General features: G+C 39.9%; 1 protein-coding gene across 1 annotated transcript in view; it reads left to right on the top strand.

Moving 5' to 3' along the window:
* The window catches only part of CTIF (cap binding complex dependent translation initiation factor), a 145,043-nt gene extending 132,911 nt beyond the window's left edge, over positions 1 to 12,132 (top strand). Inside the window, exons 12-13 of the mRNA XM_072416726.1 lie at positions 490 to 543; positions 1,357 to 12,132. Coding sequence (XP_072272827.1) covers positions 490 to 543; positions 1,357 to 1,572 — 270 coding nt within the window. The 3' untranslated portion in view covers positions 1,573 to 12,132. The remainder of the gene's footprint in view (positions 1 to 489; positions 544 to 1,356) is intronic.
* The last annotated feature ends 3,833 nt before the right edge of the window (positions 12,133 to 15,965 follow it).

Consider the following 15,965-nt stretch of genomic DNA (forward strand, 5'->3'; position numbering starts at 1 on the left):
AGCAGTGCAGTGTTGCTTTTCGCTGAGACACCAGACACCGGAGTGCCTCCTGTCTTCATTGAAATACAGGTTCAGCCAAAAAGATCTGGCATATCTGTTTTAAAGCTTAACTCCCATCAAATATGAAAAAAAAGACTTTATTATAGCTCCATATTCATTAATGCATAATGTGTTATTTACGTTCTACCAGTGCAAGTACCTAATGTGACTCCAGTAGCAGGCTTTTGCAGCACTGTACAGCTAACTTAAAAGGGAAGTAGCAGCACCATGAGCTGGCAAGCCTGGTGCAGTTGAGCCATTTGCAGTGCTCAGTAGGGAACATGCTTAAAGGAGGGAGCAGAGAATTAAGTCTTCTGCCCTCTGCTTTGCCTTTCATTATTCAAGTGTTACATAATGTCAGCAAAGCAAAATTAGCAGTGAATCATAATCTTTATTCCTGTAGCAGCTTGCTGGGTTTCTAATTTTCTGTCCATTTTCTGTCTTTTTCAGCTGTTACAGTCTTATGACGTGAAGGAAGACGCTGTGCTGTGCTGTTCAATGGAGGTAATGACAACCCCAAAGTTGTATGTATGGTATCACTGCAGATTGACATATTGTCATATATATATAGATTAAAGAGTATATATACAAAGAGATTCAACACTGGACATGAATACTGATTGAATTGCTAGTACGTACGTATTGCTAGTAAGTACTTGTATGCCTACATAGTATTTAACTTAGTTTCCCAACATCTGCCCCTATTTGAATTATCACTTTGGATAGGTTTGGTCTTCATACCATAGCTGATTTTTCAGCATATCCTAAAACTGACGATGCCATGACAATTGGAACCAACCTTCCCTTCATTCCCAATCACATGACCAATACCTTGGCATCTGGCCACATAAGTAGGGACCTAAAGTTGGGGCCTATACTGAATGAGTAATTAAAGCAGATATTGCAAAGAAGCTTCAAGAGGTCAGCACCACTGAGATGTATACAAACAACTAGAAAAAAACTTAAGTAAAATTGAAGACCGTTGCTTATTGCATGCAGAGTTGCCTATGATACACAGTGTTTTAGCGAACTGCGTGTTATCCAGTTAGGTTTTATATAGGTCATATATTCACTGAATGTAAAGCATGTGAAAGTCAGGGACTTCAGTACACCTGTGAGGAAGAGTCTATCATTGACTTAGCCATATCACTAACACATAGGGTAATTATCTCTGTTCGTGTGTCTCTGGTGTGTGTCTGGCATTCACAGGCCAGCTGAGCTGGAGACATAGGCCTGCCAATGTCTGGGACCAAAGGTCTTTTATTTTGTTTTTTGTAATGTTCAACATGCAACCTTTAACCTCTTCTCTGCCGACAGCTGCACAGCACCGGCCGCCTGCTGGAAGAACAGGTGCCCGAAATGATGTCCGATCTCCTTGCCATTGCACGGGACAAGATGCTGTCTCCTTCAGAGTCCATGCTGACGCGCTCCCTGTTGCTGGAGGTCATCGAGCTGCACGCCAACAACTGGAACCCTCTGACGCCAAGCATCACGCAGTACTACAATAAGACCATACAGAAACTCACAGGCTGAACGTGACCCCTGAAGGGGGAGAGAAACTGCCTGCAGGAAGCATTACTAGGGTAGGGGAGAGAAGTTTGCCACCCTTGCGTACGCCAGGATATACTTTAACGACTGGACTCACCAACAGTGATGAAGAAGCGACACTTCTTACTAAACAGCATGCTTGAAAACTTATCGACAAGGGAGGGGGGTTGTGGCCTTCTTTTCAGTCCAGTCTTTTACTACAGAAACGACACCCCCCTCCTCCTCCATCATGTCTTTGCATATTGTATAAGCCTCGGCACACGCACCAGAACAGGGTCACTGTAGGTGCCATGGATATGTATGATAAATGGCAAATGCCTGCTATTGTTTACACACAATGCGAGGGCTTGCACTGGGCAGTTGGCGGGAAGGGTTTTTGTGGTTATTATAATGATTTTTTTCTCTTTATAGGCAGATGTCTTAGGTGGAGAGAGGCATAGACATGTATTGACCGATTACCGCCATCGTAGCCAAAAAGTTAGCGAATTCACAGCCTTGAATTATGGCTTTCAAAGCCGTATTAGGATAGGGACCCTGGCTCTGCAGCTGACCGAGACCTGTGGGGCTTTGCATAGACTGGCGACCACAGTTGGAGGGTACAGAGCCCCCGGCCTTAAATTAGGACTTTGCACGGGTTGAGTTTTATTTGCACTCTTTGTAGTTCCACCGTTTTGCTTTTAATGGTTTCCAAGCCAACAACAATGAACTAGATAAAAACCAACTAGTGTATGTGTATGTGGATGTACATACACACACACTTGCTTCACTTTGTATAACATTGTCTAATGATCCATTTAAAATGTAATCATTTACATTCTCTACACATCAGCTGTAATTCCAGATCATGAGGAATATCTGTTGCTGGCTATTGAAATGAAAAATGAGGTAGAAAGGTGAAGATGAGGTAGAGAGCAGGAATAATCATCACATATTCCAATGTGCGGCCTCTCTGGGCCTTTTATTCATTGTTTGTGTTTTAGTCACTAGTAAGACCACGAAAATTCAAATCAGAAATCATTGCAGATTCATGAAAGAAATTATATTTTTACAGTCAAAACCTTTTTTTTCCCTTAATTTTCTTTGTTTTGGTTAATGTGGAGGATATTGGCAGTGAACACTGCCCATTTTGTTTAAAGTTTATTCCTGAAGGCATCCCTGGCAAATCACAATGCAATACGTGGACTCTTTTCTTGTATGATAAAGGTTTAGAAGCAACTTCTGTTCTTTTGAATACATAGAACTTCATTAAAACATACCTACAAGTGATTTCAGAGTTTCTGTAAGTCCCTCGAAGCCTCCAGTGCAGTAAATGCGTCTATGTTGTGTTTCTAAAAACTGAAATCCATTCAGATAAAAGACAGAGTAATAATGCAGTTTTTGTAATCATGAATATATTATTGCATGTGATTTTTTTATTGCCCAATTTGACTGATATCAGGCAATGCAATGTGCAGCAAAGCCCAGACTAGGGGTGGAAGGGGCAATGCAAGGATAGCAGGAAGGAGCATAATGATAGGTGAGCGGATCAGTATGCTGCTTCTTCTTTCACTATCTATTCACAGGTCTGGTGAGGGAAAAGACCTGTAAATGTTCACAATAGTAGAAACTTAGGTCTCCTTCCCTCTCATTTAGGACTTATGGCAAGGCTGTAAATTTCAGAACTGGATAAATACAAACACAAATCCTTCGGCAGGTGAAACAATTCTGTTTTCCATAATGGTGGTTTTCTGTTTTCCTAGGATTCAGCATTACCAACTGACCATAAAAGAATGTGTGCAGGCTACTAAAATGTATGGATTAGAAGATATACCTATATAAACTGACACAAGTATTTAAACGACATGACTTGTGTATACTCGTTGTCGTTTCTCCAAAGTGTAGCATGAGGAGCGGCTAGCAGTAATGTTTGCTGTTAGATTCATGTTGCATGTAGCCCGGATATCCTTGTGGAAGTCTTTGCTCTCTCTGTGGTTGGCTCATCCTTATGGTGTAAGCTACCGGTACTGGGTACCAGGGGGTGCATGATTATTACACCAAAATGTTAGAAGTGTCTAATTTTGCTGTGCCAGAGGCTCTTTAGGGAGGTTTGGGTGCCCATTGCACTCCTGGGACAGCCATCAACATTTATTGATGGGGGGAATAAGCCAGGTTTAGCTAATGTCAGACCATTCAAAAAACCTCATGTGATCACCAGAGCCCCTCCCCTGAGGTACACAAGGCTATGCCAACAAGTTTCCAATAATTCCATCTTCTACTGCAGATAAACTAAATTTGCTGCCATGCAGAAAACCCCTATTTAAGATCCTGCATGCTGTTCTATATCTTTATTTCTATATCATTTGCAAAGGATTTAGAAAGATCAATTGCAGATCCTTGAACCTGTGTCTTTTTCTAAATATTGACATCCAGCTTGTAATTCTTTACGATCTGATGGTCTGCCTAACTAGTAGTCACTCGATAAGCATCAGTAATATAATGCTCCAGGCATGGCATCCCCTTATGTTTGCATTGTCTAACCAAAGACAAAACTCTTTGCAAGGTTGTGATTTGACTTTAAGTTCTATGCAGACTCCTGCTATAATGTAAACTGTGGTAAGGATTACGGGGCATTGTGTACATATACAGAGTACCATACATGCCTGTAAGGAATGAGGTTAGAATCTTTTTCAGTTTTAGAAATGTTTAGCTAGCTATGGATTGAAATAGGAGGAATATTTAATTATTTTTAATTAACGATTGTATGGCAACTATATATATTGTACTTTTATTTAAGAGGAGATTTCTTTTGAAGCCTTGTGCAGATAGACAATGTTAAGTCTCTTTTCTGCCTTCGATGCAATGCGGCATGTGGCTGGCGGTGTAGCAGTGCTGAAGAATGCCCGGTCACATCTCCACTTCCTGCAGGCCAGTCAGGAAATGATGTCACTGCTGGGACGTTTCCTTATTTACTTTCTCTATTGATCGTCGACTTAGTAAATCATCCCTGATGCTTCTTAAACGTTAAATTCCAAAGACGAGAGGGGAAAGGCAGGGTGGCTTCCTGTTCTCTGCTCATCCTGAACTTTCTGGGAGTAGAAGGAAGTTTGGCTTGACGTCCCAAGTCCCCCATCAAAGAGCATTAGGATGAGTGCCTCGCATTCTTGGGCCTTGCATTAATGTTTTAAGAAATAACTTTGTCTTGGCGACCGCAGCCAAAAGTTTTACTTTGAAGGAGCTTTCTGAAACCAGTGAAATTTCTAAAGAAGGATTAACAAGTTCACAAAGGGTGGTCATAGACGGGCAGTTCAGTTAACTAAACACAACTGTGCAAGAAGTACACGTTACTAGGACTGCCATCATCTTTTGCAACACAGGGGACCTACAGATGTGACCAGAGCGTTATTTATAGGTGTAGGGACTTTTACTGACTTCATCTAATGTGCTTAATGTAGTCTTCAATGCTGGGAAGTGATCTTTTGAAGAAAATCAATATATCACAAGAGGTGACTAAAGCTTTTTTTTCCTAATATATAGTTGTTGACAAGCTTTGGGCCTGTGTTGATGGGCCTTACTTCTGCATTAAAATCCGTTTTGGATTTTTCTGAAATCACTAACAGTGCATTTGACCTGATCAACCTGCTTTTGTTATTCCTTTGATTTATTGACATTAGGGAAAGATGTGAACAAAAACCCATAGACACTAGTTTTAAGGGTAATAAAGCCTGAAAAATGGCCAACAATTGCTATTAAAATTATTAATAACCTCTTCTCGTACTCTTCTCTGTCGACAACTGCCCCATCTAAGTAGTTTGCTTTCGTATTTTCCATCATGATAAACATTTGTGCTTTATAAATGCACACTTGCTTCTACAAATGAAAACAAGAAAATTGGTATTCTCCCCAGCTCTTTTCAGTAACCACCCAGCTGTTTTTTGTAGTTACTGAAAAGTTGGGTTACAATACATGGGCTGTCACCCACCTACAGCTTCTTCCCACCCAGCTTATAAAAATCCTGGAGAGAATACTGAATTACTATTAACATTCTATCACACATACTATTGCATTCAACTAACCGGGTAAGAATTTTACTTACTGTATTGTAAAGGCTAGGTTACCCAAAATGCCTGGATTTATCAGTCCCAGGTGGCCTGTACTGATTCTATCCATTCCAGCTATATACTGGTAAACCTACCCTTACATCTGTGAACATTGGTATATATAAGTGCTGGGTGACGTTTATAGGGGTTTCCAGGCAGACAACGTTTGGGTTTGGGTGTTTTTCTCCAATTCATTAACTTTTCTTGGCATTTTAAAAATGGCCCAGTAGAGTCTTGGCATCCTCTATGGGGGTTATCCACTAAACTCAGAAGGCAAATTGGTATATTTGCAGTTAACTGTTTAGTAGTGAAACTTGCCACAAACTCTACTACGTCCCTCTAGAAGGACTTAATCCTAGGAGAGATCTTTAGGATATAATAAATATAATTAGTTTGGTTTTGCAGTGTGATGACGAACAAAACGATCTCTGGTGGAAACCAAGGTGGTGAAAAGGAGTCTGTGGACCAGGATTGTCCACAAGAATTCAACACTACTTCTTTATATTGTCTACTTCTATATATATATTATGGAGTGCTGTGGTGCCTAGTAAGATTGAATGCTTTATTAGCTGTGGGGCTAAGCCATCAGACTTAAATTTGATTAGAAAGGTGTGTCGGAGTTGTAGATTCTTTGGTTGGGGCTTTGAGGTCAATACGACTGACCGGTTGATCTAAACCTACCATTTTTTGACCATGGCTTTCAGGGTTTTATCTCCCCCTATGGCATCAGGAAGAACCAAGAGATGGGGGAAGTATCAGGTTTTTAGTGAGACAAAGGGTAAGAGTTGAGGACATAATTTATGAATCTCTGCACCTTAATGATCAAAATTGGCTTTCTCTTTAATGGATTTATTTTCATTCAAGGATCTGCTGATTAGCATTGCTTTGTTGAGAATCATGATTGCTCTTGTGCATGATTTTAAGATCTCTTTGCATCTTATGTTACCCCTTTGACTACCATGACTTAAAAAGGGGTTCCTCAACCAGAGACTCTTGAGCAATGAGCAGTTTGTGTGTCTCAGGTCAGTTTAACTGACACCAATGATCTTTTTGGCTATCTGTAAGAGTGGCAGCCTTCCCACTGACAAACAATGTAGGAGGAATTCTTCCAACTGACCACCACTCGAACATAACGTGAGCTGAGTATAAGGTCATTATAGAAGGCGTTCCCTGATGACGTGAGTTATTTCAAGGGTTTTTGACATTTTAGAGAGGATGAGAAACACTAACGTGCAATCAGTTCAAAGGGGCTCCTGTTAAATTTTTGATTATTCCTTTGTCATTGAAAGAGCACCTTGAGTACAGGTGATGTTCAGTGCTCAATAGCCATTTGTATTGCACCCAACAATATTTAATTGAAGCAATTAGAACATTTTTTGTTAAGGATTAAAGTTAAAAACTAATCATAAATCAGTTTTTTTTTGATTAGCTATTGTAACTACCAGCAGTTATGTACTCATTGCATTATGTTACTAAATAAAGCCAAAAGAACAACTTTCTAGGGATATACCCACTATATATATATGCATACAGTGTATTTATTTCTTGGTTTAGTTGTGGTTTCTTTCTTCACATAAAAGATTCTGCTAAAAATTAGAAGCAGGTGTAATCCCTAGCAGCGCTGCCAGTAGGTAGAATTAAGTTTACTGGTAGTTCTAATGTTTCTGCCAACTGAGAACCCACTGGGGTTTCTATAGTATGGATAACAACTGACTGTTCTGGTAATACATCATACAGAACATCGAAGTGGAATGCGCTGTAGACTGTATTGGTTGGCAGAGGAGTGTTATTGTAATATGTATGTTACTAAAGCCTACTGAGTCTGGCAGGGCTCACTTGGAGTGTAACGTTAGGTGTATGTGCTCTCTCATTCTCCATTCCCGGAATTCACGGTACAGTGGAGTCTAGACTGATATATTGCCTTTTTCCGTTGGTACGTCATAGAAGGCAGACCACTTCTTTTGAACAGTATTTGGCTGCGATTCTTTGAAATGTTAGGGCATTGTCTGCTATGGATCAGGTATGATCATCAAGAGATTGAATCAATTGTTGTCCGATCTTTCTCATGATTTTTGTGTGTGTTCTCATCATTTTTCAGAATCCGTAAAAGCCCTTCCATATCAAATGTTTTAAAAAAGGATCTAGGTAATTGCCCCATAAAGGTCATGTAGACGTTTGCTGGGTTCCTTTAAGGAATTTAAGTCACTATTAGTTCCGTTAAAGCAGTTTTTCCTAATCAGAGATTTGAGGAATCCTAAGGTTTCTCCAGAGGTTGCTGGGGGTGCAATGAGCAGTTTGTGCCAGATCAGTTTAACTGACACCAATGATCTTTTTAGCTATCAGTAAGCACGATTCTTCCTATTGACCAGCAATGTACGAGGTATTCTTCCAATGATCACATTAGTGTGACCTGTGGTTATAGTAATAGCATTGGTTCCCTGAGGATCTGAACATTATTTTAAGGGGTTCCCCTATGGTAAAAATAAAATAAAGTTGAGAAAGTTGCGTTAAAGAGTATGAAATTATAGCCGTCTGCTTTCTACACAGAAGTTGCAATGGGCTTTTTTCAACTTTTCTGGATTTAGAGTTAGCACAGATTCCTCCAAAGAGTTTCCTATGACTAGTCATGTTTCTTCATTAAGGTAAATCACAATTGCTAGTTCGTTTTACATACATTGACTAGGCCAGTCAGGCAAACTTGGATCAGCTTAGATTTCAGTTTTTTACCTTGCTTTCAAATAAAAGAGTCAATAACTGTCCCCTGTGGAGTGAACGAGACCACTATTGATCTCCCATGAAGATAAATTTATCTTGTTCCCCATGTGTTTGAAGTTTGTGGACACCCAATGCTATGTAGAAGAGTTTGTGAAAGCCCAAAGCTACCTAAAAGTTTTTGTAGGAGTTGATCTTTTACACGGCATCCATAATTGTACATTTATAATGTTTGCAACCATAAACATGTACACGATGTAAAATAAAGCGTGATGGCTGATTCCTTTATATAAGATCTTGTATTGTCTACATTGGCTCCAGAGACATTCTTTGGGGTTTTTAGGGTTGGGTAGTCTGTTAGTGCCCATTGAACCTTTTAAATTATACCTACCTAAAAACATTTGCCTTCTTTTTCTGTACTGAGAATTCAAGAGGACCTGAACTATGGAAGCTGGGCCCAAGAATGGTCAAGCAGAAGCGAAAAGACTACTCTCAACCAAGTTGCTAGGGATTCCTTGAGCAAGGAGCAATTTGTGACTCTCGGGTCACCTTAAGTGACACCAATGATCTTTTTGGCTATCTGTAAGGGTGACTTTTATTCCAATGACCAGCAATGTCAGAGGAATTCTTCATACTGACCCACCACACTGATATACTGTGAGATGTTTATTTAGTAATTATAGAAGGGGTTCCCCTAAGACCTGAAAGTTATTACAAGGGTTCCCCCATGAGAAAAAGGTGCTCAAACACTGGACTAGTCAGTAGTTACCCCTTTGATCCTTTCCCCATTACATATTCACCATGCCTTGTTCTGAACTGTCTCTGTGTGGATTTGGCCATCTTAATAAAGAAGCCGTTTTTAATTTCTCTTATCAGAGCTGCCATAAATCATTTTTTTTCTGTGGCCACCCTGGCTGTATCTTCATGTCGTCTTTATTATTTCACTTTAAGTGTCCCAGGTTAAAGATGACCAATTTTGTGTTGCACCCACCCATTGTAAGGTGAAGACAACATGACTTTTGTGTAGGTAATCTATGCGTCTGCTGTGTCTTGAGAAACCTTTACATAGAGACGATATCTATAAATGATTCAGTCTGGTGCTTTCTAGAGAGGAACATTTCCTGGAAATCATTAAAGCCGCTGCGCTGGATTGTGTCGCCTAAAGCCGCTCATGGCTACTCGGCAAGAACTCTTGATGAAATATTTAGCTCCAACATGTGCCACTGAAGGCATTGTGTGGGCAATAAATACCTAATCCTGTATAATTTGTCCATCTTTGTAGACATGATTTTGTTGTCTGAAAGGCACCACTGTGCTGCGTGTTTTTTTTACGCTAAAACTGCATTTTCTTGCCCATAAATATATATACCGATTAGGCCATTTGTCTAAAGACGGACCAGACTTCTGCTTTGTCCTGTCGCTGCACAAAACAATTCTCGCCTAAACAGATAAAAGCAACTGAGCCCATGTTGTCATCCATGATGGCCATATCAGTAGAAAACAGAAGGGTAAATCCGTCTCAGGGGGAAAATTCCTCATTTAATTATCGTCTTTGGATAGCCATGAGCATCATGAGCCAAGAGAAATACTTAGTCAATGCCATTGTACCAGCAGGATGTCCAGGACATAGGAATCTTTTGAAATGGGATATCAATGCAATGGTGGCCTCCATCTTAGTTCTGCTTTTCCTTACCTACTGTGCTCGTTATGTTTCGTGCAGCAGGAGTAAGTAGTATTTCCAGGAGGATGCAGGAAACCCACATTAAAAATACCTTGATGAGTTGCTGATAAGTGACCATCACTTGTGGTCTTCAGGATATCAGAGCCACAGCTGGAAAATGGCACCAGCTCATTCGGCAGGCTATTAATTAGAAGGCAGTGGGATTTGTAATTGGTATATCAGCAATCTGCATACTTCTGCACGTCAACATACAATGCAATAGTAAAAGTAACATTATGGGATAGTCAGAGTCCAGAGCCAACAACAGATTTTTATTGTTGGGTCAATAGGACCATCACACACCAGACAGGAAGAGTCCATTGGTATGGAAGTATCCAAGTATACCAGGACAGTGTCATGGCGTTCTTCTCTAGCTGTTTGCTTATTGCACGCTCTCTCAACCTTTGCTAACAACCTTGGAGTTGTAGGTACATTGCTGCAAACTTAGCTACTCTGTATTCAGGGAATCTGACCCTGCTGTTAGTATTCTGTTTTTCTGGCTTGTGCTTCATATACATTCTTCACCATGAACCATTTTAAATGGAAGGATTTAAGAGAAGCTAGAAATATACACAATTGCTTTCTCTCTTCTGAATGCACAGCCCTGCCTGTCCATCATGGCCTCCAGCCAGTTCAGTATGGTATAAGACATGCATTTATTTCATGCCTGTTAAATGGCTGTCACACGCAGGGCTTCTTCTAAAGACCTAATTTAATTTTGGGTTTTAGCTTCGGTCTAAATGTGATTGGAAACCTTAAATTCCTGATAGTAGCTTGTGTTAATATTAACATGTCAACTTTGTTTAATGTATATTTACGTCTTACTGTGCCAGTAACACTATGAAGCAAATTCTGCATTGTTTAGTCGAGTTTTTGTACAAATATAAATACTTGTTTGCAGAAATGGGCAGTGATCATTTACCTAAAACACTACAACGCACTCCCAGATTGTGGTATTGAAAAGGCCACATTTTGCTGGGTTAGTTATCGTCCAAGCAAAGGGACCAAGAGGCTAAATTCCTAAAGCAAATGTTTTCTATTTATCAGTTAATACTGCATCAAATAAAAGCTGTGCTAAGTCTTAGCTTGCTTTTTTTAGTTATAGTAAGCAGTCACAATCTGAATAGAAAGGACTGTCCCTGCTAGAGAAGGACTTTTTCTTTGTGAGCAATGGTATCTCTGCAGAGGTCTGACATGCCCCTTGGAGCTCTCATTTACCATTGTGTGCTTTTTGCTAGTTGAAAATCTGTAGGTCTGACTCTGAGGCATTTCTCACCTCTACAGAGACATCGCTGCTTGCCCACCCTTTTTGATGCACCTGGTATCCAGCTGATTTTACCTTTCCATTTTTGTAGGCCCGTTTTACTTTTACATCTTTTAGGTATGATATTTTTGTGTATTTGAGATTTTTAGGTGCATTATGTCTGCTGCACTCATTTAAAGTATAAGTGCACTTTCCTACAAACTCGCTCTCCCTCTCCACAATTTTGTAGCTGCCACAATCTAAAGGCCCCTGTTTATTTCTCTGAGGGTAAGTTCTCTGCTGCCCCGTACAGCACCATTGACTTTCGTGGACTGTTTCCCATCTAGTCAACCCTATAGAAGTCGTCTGGTCTGTACAATGCAAGCATGAGCACAAGAAGGATAAGCATGAGCAGTAAAGATGGATTTGTGGCAAGAAAATCTAAACAAACACCGGGACATGGCCAGTGTAACTGTGGAAGGGTAAAGTGTGGGGGAAATGTGTGATCATTGTGGAAAAGTGCACTTATCCTATAACAGTAATAAAAGATGCAGCATGCAGGATTGTTTTAATCTTACCTAAAATATGAAAATGTGACCATTAGATTGCGCTATCAATTGCCACAAGTCATCAAACTTGTGGTATATTGAGTTTCATACAAAAGATCATTCCACATACCCGTCATCTTTGGTTTGATAAAAATTATATTTCTACACCAGCACATATACTGAGCGCAATATTTTACTTTATAGAATCTGATGTGCAAAAATCATTTTAAAATCCCAAAAAGGAAATTGTAGGTCTACAATGTTGGATATCTAAAGAACGTTTTACTAAAAATTCTCAGTTTTTCTTACACTATTAGGCAATCGATTGAAAACTCCATAGCACGGTGGCTCATTGGTTAGCACTCTGGCCTTTGCAGCGCTGGGTCCCAGTCAAATCACAGCCAGGATACTATCTGCATGGAGTTTGCAGGTTCTCCCCGTGTCTGTGTGGGTTTCCCCTGGGTACTCCGGTTTTCTCCCACATTACCAAAAAACATGCAGTTAGGTTAATTGGCTGCTCCCCAACATTGACATTAGACTGTATTAAAGACATATGACTATGGTAGGGAGATTAGCTTGTGAGCCCCTTTGAGGGACAGCTAGTAACATAACTATGGATTTTGTACAGCGCTGCATAATATGTCTGCGCTATATAAACACTGTGTAATAGACATAATAATAGATCTCACGCTATCATCCACCTGCTCCGGTCTGCTGATTGAAGGAGCCCACTGTGTCTGTGTCTGCATGTTCTCTGCAGAGAATTGCAAGATAACATAAAAAATGGGTGTTCTTACCAACTGTATATATGTTATAATGACTATATAACTACATTAATTTCTGTTTTCATATCTGCTCCATTTTTAAAACTTTTTCCCCTTGTTTTAGATTGCAGAAGGGTGAGGACCTCGTTGAGTATTTGCTGCATTCTGTGTTTCAGTTGGGGAGATTTCACCTCACTTTGATCAGAATATATAAAGGTTAGAACTTGATATGTTAATCATACCCTATTCAGTAGGTTCAGGGCCAGGTAAATGATCATTATCAATCGTTTACCTGGTTACCACTGTGCACCAAACCCATTGTTTATCCAGTGCAGCCTTGCCTGCTGACCACCAATAGCAAGTAGTGATGTCTTTTGGGCAAAGAATGGGAATTCACAGTGTATGTGTATATATATATATATATATATATATATATATTCACACATAGATGGGGAACACCCTAATTGCTATTATATATGTGTTTAGATTGCATGTATATGATGAATCTGTTAAAACATGGACCAGGGCATGGCCAGCAATATACTATTATTGCTGTCTGTATCCCCATTGTGGAAGATTTCCACTTCCTGCCTGTAATTGATGGGAAGTACCACATGTGGAGATGCACAGTATTTAAAAACCTGACAGATGGTCCAACCTTTGTTATGTCATCCAAAAGCCTAAAGATTTGGTCTTAATTTGGGCTTTCTTTAACCTGAGAAGGACCAGGGTATTTGCCACTTGTTCATTTGAGAGAGAAGTATGCACTAGGCATTTGTAGGATGGTGATTTGTACAGAATATTGCATTCCACGTAGAGATAATTAGATTTCCATACTGAAGTCCAAGCCGGGCACACCCTCATGGGGGTGACCCACATAAAAGAACTGAATGCAGAACCATGGCAGGAGAAATCTTGGTAGTGATCAGCTTCCCATTTCTATCGCATGTTATTCTGTGTTTATTTCTGTAACAGTATTGCATCTTTCAGCCTGTCCTGTGAAATTTCTGAACATCATTTGATAACTTGGTCTGTGAATTTCCACCTGTGTCATTTGCTTTCGGCCCATCTGAACTGATGACTGAGAATATCACCTATGGAATAAAGTGTATGCCAGGGCAAAAAAACACGTTTTGTACATTTACAATCCATGTATATCATGTATACCCATGCAGCAAATATTGAAAAATCTGTATGGAATCCAGTACGTTCACTTTCTATTTGTGCTGACAACACACAGTCTTTGCTTTACAGAGGTAAAGGTAAAAAAATTATTTGGGGAAATGACCTAAAACAGTATTTCTCTACCAGGGTTCCTTCAGTGGTTGCTGGGGGTTCCTTGGGCAATTTGTGCTTTTCAGGTCAGACTGTGTGACACAAATAGATTTTTTGGCTATCAGTAAGGGTGACATTCTTCCCAATGGCCAGCAATGTAAGAGGAATTCTTCCTATCTTTGGTATATAAGCCATCGTGTGTTACCCAATCACACAAATAAAGGTAGCATTGTTATCGTTTTAGTATTGTATTTTTGGGCATTTCTGCTGATCCTCTGTATTACAACACTGCCAGAATGCCCAAAAAAACTTTTAAAGAGATGCCAATGCTCAAAAATAATAATTGATTTGCATGGCTAACATAACAATGTGAGTTGCCCATCTGTCAAGCTGATCCAGTGGCTTCAGTACCGGGTGAGCCTGGAACGACGACGCAGTCCTTGCTGTCACCACACCCAATCGGCATACTTGTCCCAGGTCAATTACTTTGGTTTCAAGCCACCGGGTCATCTCCACAGCCAGCCAGGCAGGCAGTATTTTTAGCTGGTGGTCACTTGTCAGTGGTTGCCTACATATGGTTACTTCTGAACCAATGGAGTAAATTTAGCATTTTATCAGCCGAACATTAATCATCATAACACTAAAATTGTTTTCTCTTTTTTAAATGCCCGATGGACTCCAAACTCCACCAATTAGATGCCCCAATTTGACTAAATACCTCAAGGGTATGGAATGTGTCTCTACATTTTTTTTTTTTTATTTTTTTTTTTTTGGTCTAAAGAGTTTTATGTTGCTGCTATACTATAAATATGCATATATGCAATAATTAATTTGCTGAATATTTTTGTTTTATGTTTTGAGGTTTATCCTAGACTAATGCATAAATGCAATTATTATGGGGAAGCGTATTATGAATAGCCTAATAAATATTTAATTATTCTGCAGAAACTACGCTCCTCTTGTGACTTTATTGCTTTCATGTAATTTGACTGTTGTGCATGCAAGATATGGGGGACTTGTGTGCCATCGATGGCAGGCCAATAGAGAAGGCTGAAGACTCCGGATCAACGTGGACTTGACACTGATGGAGAGCACTTTGCGTAACAAGTATGTAAGGTCTCCTTGAACATAATATGGCAAGATCCCTTGGGCCCTTCATTGCTGTTCTTTTTTAACTATCTAGTTAAAAACTAGGGAAATCTCAAGTTTCCCAAAAATAAACTGATGGCCAGTTTGGTAACTTGCAAATTTGCATCTTGCTGTTTGCTGCTGTGAAAACTCTGAAAGAAAAATTCATCTCCAGACTTTGGATCCGTAAAAACTTTGTACATTAAGTATTCCCGGATAAAATGGCATCATCCCTCCATTGGATACATTTTGTTTTCAATTAGGTATTTCCTTTGTGATTGCTCTTTGGCCAGGAAGTAGTAATACATAGGGAAGGATAGGATTATCTCTGTGTAGGGTACTGAATAGGAGATTAAGAAGTATAGGATTTAGCAGATCTCATGGGTGGCTTTGAAATTTGAGGGTGTGACACATTTTTAGCTCAAGTTCTGTGTAGAGGGGTGCTAAGCTTTGTGTAACCCAGATGTGGGCTGTTAGGCAGGACTGACGCGTATTTTGTATTGAATGGATTAAAAAGAAATCCTTTGGAGTAGGTAGATATTGGGGTTCTTCAGAAGTATTCAGGCCTAGGGTCAAGGCTTGACTCAACACTACAAGCAGCAGCAAAAATCCCACTGCAAAACGTAACCCAGGGCACTGTGAACCCAGTTCATCTGTAAATCGCACAGAAGTACTAACATGCCAAGTGGACATTCCTATACCTGCTTCTGGAGAACCCCAATAACTACCTACTGCAGAGTATCACCAATATGAGCTTTAATCAGGACGTGTCTCTTTTATAAATTCCCTTGAGGGAGCCCATACAGGTGAAACGCGTTGGAAGAAGCGACTTTCAACTGCTGTACTCACAACAATAATCTGTACTGTATCACAGGTCTTAAGATGTATTGTCACCTGTTTTTTTATTGATTA

The sequence above is a fragment of the Pyxicephalus adspersus genome, chromosome 6, assembly GCF_032062135.1.
Source record: "Pyxicephalus adspersus chromosome 6, UCB_Pads_2.0, whole genome shotgun sequence".
NCBI lineage: Eukaryota > Metazoa > Chordata > Amphibia > Anura > Pyxicephalidae > Pyxicephalus > Pyxicephalus adspersus.